At 47.2% G+C, this 10,650-nt stretch overlaps 1 protein-coding gene across 1 annotated transcript; it reads right to left on the minus strand.

The window, feature by feature from the left end:
* Positions 1 to 976: 976 nt before the first annotated feature.
* LOC122391116 lies at positions 977 to 6,162 on the minus strand. Its single transcript, XM_043384779.1, has 7 exons — positions 6,157 to 6,162; positions 5,680 to 5,777; positions 4,898 to 5,140; positions 4,110 to 4,262; positions 2,647 to 2,746; positions 2,183 to 2,333; positions 977 to 1,323 (listed from the first exon to the last, which is right to left on the minus strand). The coding sequence occupies exons 1-7, from the start codon at positions 6,160 to 6,162 to the stop codon at positions 1,097 to 1,099; spliced, it is 978 nt and encodes a 325-aa protein (XP_043240714.1). The 3' UTR covers positions 977 to 1,096.
* Positions 6,163 to 10,650: the final 4,488 nt, after the last annotated feature.

The raw sequence follows: 10,650 nt of genomic DNA on the forward strand, positions 1-10,650 counted from the left end.
AGACAGACAGACAGACAGACAGACAGACAGACAGACAGACAGACAGACAGACAGACAGACAGACAGACAGACAGACAGACAGACAGACAGACAGACAGACAGACAGACAGACAGACAGACAGACAGACAGACAGACAGACAGACAGACAGACAGACAGACAGACAGACAGACAGACAGACAGACAGACAGACAGACAGACAGACAGACAGACAGACAGACAGACAGACAGACAGACAGACAGACAGACAGACAGACAGACAGACAGACAGACAGACAGACAGACAGACAGACAGACAGACAGACAGACAGACAGACAGACAGACAGACAGACAGACAGACAGACAGACAGACAGACAGACAGACAGACAGACAGACAGACAGACAGACAGACAGACAGACAGACAGACAGACAGACAGACAGACAGACAGACAGACAGACAGACAGACAGACAGACAGACAGACAGACAGACAGACAGACAGACAGACAGACAGACAGACAGACAGACAGACAGACAGACAGACAGACAGACAGACAGACAGACAGACAGACAGACAGACAGACAGACAGACAGACAGACAGACAGACAGACAGACAGACAGACAGACAGACAGACAGACAGACAGACAGACAGACAGACAGACAGACAGACAGACAGACAGACAGACAGACAGACAGACAGACAGACAGACAGACAGACAGACAGACAGACAGACAGACAGACAGACAGACAGACAGACAGACAGACAGACAGACAGACAGACAGACAGACAGACAGACAGACAGACAGACAGACAGACAGACAGACAGACAGACAGACAGACAGACAGACAGACAGACAGACAGACAGACAGACAGACAGACAGACAGACAGACAGACAGACAGACAGACAGACAGACAGACAGACAGACAGACAGACAGACAGACAGATCATGCAAAAGCCAAGATTAAAACTTAACCCCTGCCTCATCTCAGCATCGGAACAATTTCGGGATAGTATTATTGCAGGTATTATTGCAAATTCAATCGAGTCAGGTACCGATGAAGGTTCCCCGGCGAAATATTACTCTACAAGACTGCCTCCTTGACTCCTTCTTACAAGACTCCTTCTTGCCTCCTATAACTTACCTCTTGGTGATTCTTCATCATGGGGTACATGTGCAGGAACTTCTTCATTGGCGTCGAGAGAGCCACGGCGTGTCGACGGCGGTCCGCGAATGTCAAGTCTCGCAGCGCTTCCCGCTCTTCCTCGGTTAGTCCCTCTTGCCTTAGCCGATTCCTGTGAACTTGCATGTCCTCCTCTGGTTCCGGCGGGAGGTAGTCTGTAAAAATGGCAGCTTTTGAGTGTTTTATTTTTGAAGCAAGAAACGGCCTTTAACACGCGGCCCGCTGGGGAGAGGGGGGGGGCGAAACGCCCCCATGTTTTCCTGGAATAACTCCGAAATGTGAAGAGCTACCGACTTGTAATTTGGCATACCCCACCAGACATCAATTTTACATCTTTAAAACAAAATTTAAGATCCTAGCTTCGGGTCGCCAGGGGAGTACAGTGACGTCATCTTTCGCTAATTTTGACCAAAAATAACCCATTGAGCCATCCCGAATGGGACCCATATGGGCTGTAAGTTGGCGAACTGGGCATAGGTGAGCATGGACCACAGGTTGCCGTGTCATGGGCGTCCAGGGTATTTTTTAAACGGGAGAGCCCTTGGCAACGCACGTGCTGCACAACACCCCTGACACGCACCCCATTCGCCAGCTCGATCGGGCAGCGTTTGCCGCATGCCGATCGGCCGTCGGGGCGCCGAGCTACGGGCCCGGGAAGCGACCCCTGCCGGCCTCATTTTGGCGTTTTGACGACGCGTTGCCTTCATTTTCCCATGTTGAGGCAATGGGAGAAAATGCATTTTTTTCCAGCGCGTGCCACGCACCTCCCCGGGCCCGCATCGACTCGAAACGACCACGGTGCACCGGTTCGCAGCGTCACCTCGGCGCCGTGCAAATTTCAGGCTCCTACCCCCAGCCGTTTAGCCCCGGCGCGTGAGCAAATGCACCCACTGCACAGCGTGATGGGGCCGGGTCGGGTCGGGTCGGGCCGGGCCGGGTCGCGAATACTCAGATTTTCCCATTAATCTCAAAAGAACTCGCTCGTTCGCTGCGCTCACTCGCTCGTAATCATACCTTGATATCCCTCGAAGTTTTCGTAGCGTCTGGACTTCTTCGCCTTCTTCGCCGCTGTCGCCTGGGCCGGCCGCTTGAATGATCCCATGACACCCGGGTCCGGTCGTTTATAGTTCCTCACACGCCATTGAATCTTGTTTTTTACTTGCTCCTGGAGAGAAAATGGGAGAATCCTATGTAATCACTAAATTACCAGTAAACCGCCGTGTTCGGCGAGGGACGGGCGAGCGAAATAACATAAACAAAATTATTTTCACTTTCATCCAGAGAACCATCTTTTGCCGACTTTATCATTTTAATGTCGTTTAACATGTAAAATCATCGAGTCCCTAAATAAATTTGCGATATAATCATATCCACCGACCACCACCCAGAGGCACCATGACATCCTACATCCATGCGCTTTTCATAAATTAAATCCTACATCCATGCGCTTTTCTAATTCATGTCATTCGTGCGCTTACCAGTGCCTGCCTTGAAGTCAAGCCGTGCAGCAGAGCTGGCCACTGCTCGAGCGCCCGGTCCGCTAGATCCATATAGCGGTTATGGGTCATGGTGAGAGATCTGCAAGAGTATGACGCTACTTGAAAAAGATACGAGACATCCAGGTGTTTAGGGATTGGTTTATGAGAAAAGTATTCATTAATATGATAGAGTGGGATAATTCGAATAGAGTGCGACTGCGGTGATTTAACCCTCGCCGTACCAAGTGCTTTCTTACACCTTCCCCACACCAGGGGGGGGGGGTACGACCCCCCCTCGCAATTTCGCTCCTGGTGGAGCTAGAGCGTCGCGGAAAAAACGAGCGTGTTGCTCGTCACGAGACGCAGCGACTGGTACCCATAAACAAGGTCAAAGGTCAACCGGTGACCTCTGAGGTCGGTCAATGACCTCCAGACATGGTCCAGACATGGTCTCAGTTTTTCGTCAATAACTTCTCGAAAAATTGTCGTAGAGCCAAAATTCAAACGCCATCGTGTCTGCCTTGAAGAGACGCATCGAATGGTGTACTTTGTGTTAAGAAATGCTTAACTTTTAAGTTCACCTTAAGTTGTGACCTTAAGAGGTCAGGTCAGGTCAGGTCATTGACCCAGGCAGGCCATGTTGCATATCCTCTGATCCGGCTGATCACTCTGAACACAATGGTACCTGTCTCGACTCGCTAGGACGTTTAGGTTAGGAGTTATTGACGAAAAACGAAATTTGACCTCTATGACGTCATAATGACGTCACTAACTTTTCCCAGGCCACTACAATGTGTGAGCAGGTTGAAAACCCTGAATAACACGTCAGCACTTAATTTCAAGAGGATTGAATCCCTTTTCGATAGAAAATTCGCGGTTTCATTTTTTCCCCCATTGACTTATAATGGGGAGGTCACGTGACTGACCTGACCTCTGGTGACCGGAAGTGAAAATCCGAAATATACTAAATGTAGATACGCCTAGGGCAATCACACACTGAAAGTTTCATTTCCTTCCGAAAGTCCTTCTCGAGTTGACAGCGATTTGAATTTAGCCGTGCAGAGGTCAGAGAATGACGTCACAGGTCAGTGACTTGACCTGACCTGAAATTGATTCTGGCACTGAAAGGTCCGGCTTGGATGAAGGGTTACACTTCCCAAATTTCAGCTTTCTATCCCTACGCGTTCTCCAGCAATCCTGGAAAAAACCGTCTGGGGGTGGCACCGACCCCCCCCCCCCTGGTACGGCGAGGGTTAAACATAGTCGGTTCAATAGTTTGATCTTATTCATCGTTGGAAATGGTCGCCAGGGAATGATGACCATTTCTGTCGCCCCCCCCCCCCCTGCACGGACGAATGTGGCAAAACAAGTAAATCTAACTGAAATCTCGACTCATTCCGACCTAAATGAGTCAATACCGAAACTCTGGCTAACACTCAAGCGAGCGGCAGCATTATGCTTACCCGTTTGTGAGCTTTTCGTGGTTGACGATCACTCCTGTCAACTCACTCCACTCGGTCCGAGTAAGTGGCTGCTTCTCGTTGCTTCGCAGTTTCGCCCGCAGCGCCGGTCGCAACTGGCTGTCGTCGAAGGGACCCACCGGCACAGTGTCCTTTCTGTGAAATACAAGCAGAACGGTGTGAAATAGAAATATGAAATTGCGTCAAATTGCGTCCGAAATCGCCAGCATACGCTAGGGGACGTAGGGAGTAACAAGCTGTCAAACAAGTATTCATGACGTTCAGTGGATTCCTGGCATCACCTACATTGGGTGACCAAAAATGCGTGCAAAACAGTTAATATTTGCTACCGATTAACTGCAAGTAAAGCTCGGCCAGTGCTGCCAAATCCTATTCACGCCACTTGGTAAGATCGGGCCCAGGTCAGTGTAATAAAGGCATCGAACGCGAAAAATCGTGTCGCGGCGTCTGTGACACAGTGGACGGCGAGCGGCCGTCGGTAGCTGACGCCTTGGCGGTCAGCCGGGCGGTGACGTCACACAAAGTGGGGAGGGACCGGTGACGTGAGGCGTCACACAACTGGGATGGCCGCACGCACAGGTAGACATATTATGGGAGTTTCAAAGCATCGATAACCTTACACAGTAAGGTATTTCAAAATAATAACTTAAAAAATAATGCTGCTCGGGGCTATCCTGGTACTCCTGATTACGGCGAATGCATATGCAATTCTTTAAAGATCACCATTATGCCAGCAGTTGATTTTACAAATAACAAATAAACATGCTCACCTAGACAATGCAGGCGAAGTGGGTTTGGCGATGACGGCACTGTCCAGTGTCACGCCCTGTGTGGTCGATGGCTCTGCTGTCTGGCTCTGGCTCTGCTCTGCTGTCTGAAGTACTGAGCCGGCGTTCTCTTTTGATCCGACAACCGTGGACTCTGTAGACGCTGTCTCGTGTTCCACTTGCGCTACGCCAACTGTTGCCTCTGTGCCGGTGGACGACTTCACTTCCACTGAATTGTCCTGCAAACTGTTAAAACCTCTGTCAGATTGAGTTTCAAAACGGAGTAACTGCAAACAGTTTTGGTAGCTGTGGTGTATCGTGCTGGCGCTGGTCGCGCTGGCGCGCAGTGCGCCGGTCACGCACTGTGCGCCGGTCACGTGACCTGCGCGGTGCCCGCGGCGGTGGACGAGCGGTGGACAGGGAGCCGCCGCCGCGGTGGCGGGGAGTCTGTGGCCGGTCGGGGCCGAGAGTGGATTGGAGCCCGAGCTGGGTGAACTTGCTTATTATTTTATCTTTACTTTTCGTTGTGTGTGCCAATACACATCAGTAGCATACGTTTAAAGTACCACTGTTCAATAACTGGAATGCCTCTCCAGCCGCGGTAAAAGGCATTCAAGTTTGAGCATAGCACGTATTCACAGACACCCTCAAAGGCTTCAAAATCTTAGACTTCAAAGTTGATCAAAGCCTTATCAAACGCTTATCTCTGATCCAATTATTAATGTTTATAACACGTTATCTGTTCAAATAAGAAATCGTAACAATATAAATAGCTGTTAACGTACCTGACCAGGGAGTTGTGGTTGCTGTCCAGAATGACGACTGATGAAAGGGTCCTCACGCGGGGACGAGAGACCCTCACTGGAATGGTTAAATCACGGCTCTGGAAAACGACAAGCTTACCACAGCTTCAGATACTAGAGAAAATAATTCAGGCTACATCTCATAAGCAAAAAAGAACCTTTGAAGATATTTTAATTCCACCTACAAGATAAATTAAATAATCAAAATTTAGATTATCTGCACCTGATTCCAGGACAGAAACAAGTGGGTAACCTGCTTTAGATGACGTTGTCAGGTGGCTAATATTAAAATAGATTATGCTGAATTTTAATTTAGATTATTTTGACAGTTGAAATCCAATTTTCAGAGATGTCCTCTCCTATCTTCAGAAATAGCATGCAAAAGCCACAACACATCATCATCAGATGCATCATTTAGATAGAGCTGTTCACTCCTTTTAACCACAGTGAATATCTCACCATCATGGGGACTTTGACTGGTGACGAGGGGTTTGAAAGGGAGCAAGTCAGAATTGTAATATTAATATAAATTACATCTCCTTATATGGGCATTGCTCCACCCATTTTTGTGATGTCATATCTTAATTTTGATCAATCCATGTTTGGACTGCTTCCCTGCAGTTTGCCCAACTGACAGGCTTCGGTGTCACCCATGGGTGGAGTTTCTCAAACAAGTTGGTGGGATGAAAATCTTAGGTAAAACCAAAATTGAACCAATGCTGATTTCCAACTAGAATATCAGGGGTACCAACAACCAAACTGATATTCTGGGTGGAGAGAAATTCCACAAAAATACTAAGTTAGAAGCAACCAACATCATAGTTAATATGAAACAAAAATTACAAGCTCCAGAGGCCTTGCTCCAGATACCAAACCAGTTGAGCACACTGTGGTTATTCCGTGCCATATACTATATGTAGAAACGTTTCAGTATATAGAAACAATGTTCCATAGATAGAAACGCTGAGGTGATCATTGTTCCAAATATGGAATAGGGTTTCTGTATGTGGAAACGGAAGGTGCGTGCTCGCCTGTTATTTTAAGTTTTGGAAAAATTGACACCGCATTTCCATCTGCAGTGCTTCCTTGATGCCAATATAAATAGATGGCAGTCCACCATCTAGACAGTTATAACACATCTTGCTTTGAAATAAATCACCCAGAAAGATTGGCGTTTCTGAGCATTTCCAGTTTTGGAACAGTACCTACCTAGTGTTTCTATATTTAGGAATGTTTCAAATAAAGGAACGTTTCTATAAAACCAGAAGGCCAGTCCCATTCCTGGCTGAGTGGTCTAAAGCGCCAGAGTTCAACGCTGGAACTGGTGGTGAGAGCCCGGTTCAAGCCCCAGTGCAGGTGTGAGCGGTAACATTTGGCCCCTACGTGTAATGGCGTGCATGTATGTGGCAGGGGCCGCACGAAGACCAGAGAGCATGAGTGGGCGGAGGGGACCGTGTCCAGTCTACCGGGCACGTTAAACTTTCAGACGAAATTCTGCCATAGCACTGGAATTGCGTGATCGGGTGGTGGGTTCACTGTTCAGAGACAGGCACAACAAGCTATGCTTAGTGTGGACTCGGATCCCTCAAGCCACCCAATCAAACATTTGGACTAAATTTATTAAAAAAAAATATGGAACGGAATTATCACAGTGTGCCCGACTGAAACCACACACATAAATTATAACTTCTCACGTGTCAATTGCTTGGCAAATGTGGCGCACACTAGACTTCCTTGCAAAACACTAGGTAGGCTCTAAGGACGCCCAGCATTACTAGCATATACACTCTAGCTATAGCCTCTAAGTAAGCTTTGAAACCATAAAATTGACTATTATTAATCAATATCTTCAAATTATGCACACACTGCCTAGCTTCATAGACCTTCGGAATCAGCCACTTAGCGCTGTTGGCCGGCTAGCGCGCTAGCCCGCGCACACATACGTGCACGTTGCCCCGGCAACGGGCTATTAACCAATGAGAAGCGCGCTACGGGGGGCACAGGTATATGAAAAATCGCAGTGACGTTGCACTTTCCTCGCGTCTCATTGGTCAATAGCCCGTTGCCGGGGCAACCAGCACGTATGTGAGCGCCGGCAAGAGTACTAACCAGCCCCCACCGGACACGATTTGGTAGCCGAGGTCTGTGACGTCAGCCGGGCGTGAAGTTTTCCCTTCACCATAGGCTTTACACACAAACTTGCCGCAGTTCATGCCAGGATAGCCCGGCCTAAAAGTGCAAAAATGATTAAATTTTGCCCTCATTAGATTCAGTGCTTCATTTTATAACTAAAAACGTCCGTTATTAGGCCTCAATGAAGGTACAAAGTACTTAAAATCGAAATTCAAGAAGATGCTGTCCGAGCACAATCTGGTAACATCACGTGACTTCTTTTCAGCAGATTATTCATAATTTCAGGATATATTCACACGATTGCTGCCTAAAACATCATAAATAATACATTTGCAGCATTTATTACTTCCGTTTAAGTCATAACCTTGTAAAATGCAAAGTGTATCATGGTAGTCACGTGACCAAAGGTATAACAGGGGGTTGGGACAAACACTCAAAGGATTTCGAGTTTATTAATTAAATTATATAATTTTCATGGTGGAATTGAAAGATTGTATTTTTTCCTAATAGCATACAAATTTTTGTATGTAAAATATTTTCCTTACGGGTGAAATTCTCCATATAAGAAATATCCGTGACGTCACCAGGGCTTTACTCAAAACATCGGATCTACCTGTTTATTATAGGTATCTTGGTACTAACCGGCCGCCGATCAGAGCCGCGAGCCCTAATCGGCGGCCGGCTAGTACTCTTGCCGACGCTCACATACGTGCTGGTTGCCCCAGCAACAGGCTATTGACCAATGAGAAGCGAGGAAAGTGCAACGACACTGCGATTTTTCATATACCTGTGCCCCCCTGTAGCGCGCTTCTCATTGGTCAATAGCCCGTTGCCGGGGCAACGTGCACGTATGTGTGCGCGGGCTAGCGCGCTAGCCGGCCGCCGAACAGCGCCAAGGTAAACACTGAATCCGCGTGGCCAGCGTTACCCCTGTTTTTTTTTTGTTTCCCCAGATTCCCACACAAATTTCCCTATTTCTGGCACTCATTTCCCTAGTGCACAAGTCCAAATGTCAATGTCCCTGATTTAGCAGAGCAAGGGCCGGCGCCACAGGGGGGGGGGGCAGGGGGAAGCCGCCCATCCACCAGTTGCCAGCCGGGCCCTTTAAAAAATTGCAGGAACATGCATTTTTGCATAATTTGGGCCCCTCTCGAAAAAATATTGAGCCAAATCCGAAGAGTTTTCAGATTTTGTGTATAAGTTACCTTGGGCCTTTCCGCATGGGCCCTTTATCGGGACAAGCTGCCCCCGCAGTCCGAAATCTGTGGCGCCGGCCCTGCGGCAGCTTGCTTGATTTTACCCCATGGAGCAAGCATATCCCGAAGAATCGGCCAGCGGGTGAATTACTACCCAAGATGAGGGCTGCTCAGGATTTTCTTGTAGTAAAATCCTTCGGGATGTTCGCTCTGGGGTCAAATCAAGCAAGGCCTTCTAAATCAGGGACATTTGGACTAAATTTTATATGCAAATGAGCATCTAGGGAAATGAGTGCCCGAAATAGGGAAATTTGTGTGGAAATCTGGGGAAACCAGCAAAATACCAGCGGTAACGCTGTAATGGCAAGGCCATATAACTCCGACCTTGATTTCATATTTTCACGTGAATTTCAGCATTTATCCATTTATGAAGTGGATTGCTTTGTATTTTAAGTGTGGGTCATGGAGCATGATCACATGTGATTACTTTTCCCCTAAATAAGCTGTGCGTGGTTCTAACAATTTTTTATGTTAGATTGAGATTGGTTGCAGGTCAGTCAGGCTGAGGCACATTGTGGTAGGTAGTCTCGTTCCATCTATGGAAATGCTTCTATTCTTGGAAACATTTCTAAATATGAAAAGTTTTTGATCCATAAATGGAGACTTGCATCGTGCATTGTCATAAGTGGAAACTCTGAACTTCCAGGTGATTTATTTCCAAGCAAAATGTGTAATGTAACTGGATGGCTGATTGCCATCTATTGGCATCAGAAAATAAAGAGGGTTAAAATGTGGAGTGAATTTTGTCAAAGTTAAAAATATTTGTGAAGCCCAAGTCAGTTAAGTATCAGCCCAAACCAGGGCCCAATCTTACCAATGCCGTAAATAGGATTTGGTAGCAATGCGCAAAATGCGATTACCGATTAAGAGCACTATGTTTGTCTTTCATAGTTTCTGATTGGATCTATCCGTTTTTCTCAATGTCCAGAAGGTGTGTGATGATGTAAATTAATCGCACGACGCTCAGTATGTCTTCCAAGTGTTACCAAATGCCGTGAATAAGGCATTCACGGCATTGGTAAGATCGGGCCCAGGTTTGGGCTATCATATTTGAAAGGAAACATTTATGGAAGTGTTCCGTCATTCATCCCAGTTTCGCTCCATCTGCAATCACAACCTAAAATTTTATATCACAGGCTGGCATGGAAAAATCTAACCATGGATTTTGACCCACCAACCATGGTACCTACCCAAGGGCGTCGCCACAGGGGTGTGACGGAGGGGATCTCATCCCCTCCACTTTTTAAAACTTTAACATTACGCCTATGGCGTTGCATGGAAGACTTGAAATGGTCCTCGTCCCCTCCAAAATGGTCAATGTCCCCTCCAGTCGTCACACCGTGGAGTGGCCCCTGTACCTACCTATCTGTCGTAGATTCAAATGTTAGCTTTTCATTTTTAGAAACAGTGTTGTGCATAGTTTTGCAAGAACTTGCGTAGCTCGTCAAGGAGGTGAGCGTGCACCTTCCGTTTCCAAATATAAAAATGCAGCATGTCCATATTTGGTACAATGCTCGCCTCAGCTCTTTATGCCCATCAACTTGTTTTGAAAACTATAAGGTAC

The sequence above is a fragment of the Amphibalanus amphitrite genome, unplaced genomic scaffold, assembly GCF_019059575.1.
Source record: "Amphibalanus amphitrite isolate SeventyFive unplaced genomic scaffold, NRLGWU_Aamphi_draft 000422F_arrow, whole genome shotgun sequence".
In the NCBI taxonomy this organism is placed as follows: Eukaryota; Metazoa; Arthropoda; class Thecostraca; order Balanomorpha; family Balanidae; genus Amphibalanus; species Amphibalanus amphitrite.

Bases quoted from the DNA above. Each gene is read 5' to 3' on its own strand.
- LOC122391116 (XM_043384779.1), bottom strand. The intron at 4,263-4,897 runs GTGAGCATGTTT...TGTATTTCACAG, and splicing joins ACTTCGCCTGCATTGTCTAG to AAAGGACACTGTGCCGGTGG. The intron at 1,324-2,182 runs GTATGATTACGA...CCATTTTTACAG, and splicing joins AAACTTCGAGGGATATCAAG to ACTACCTCCCGCCGGAACCA.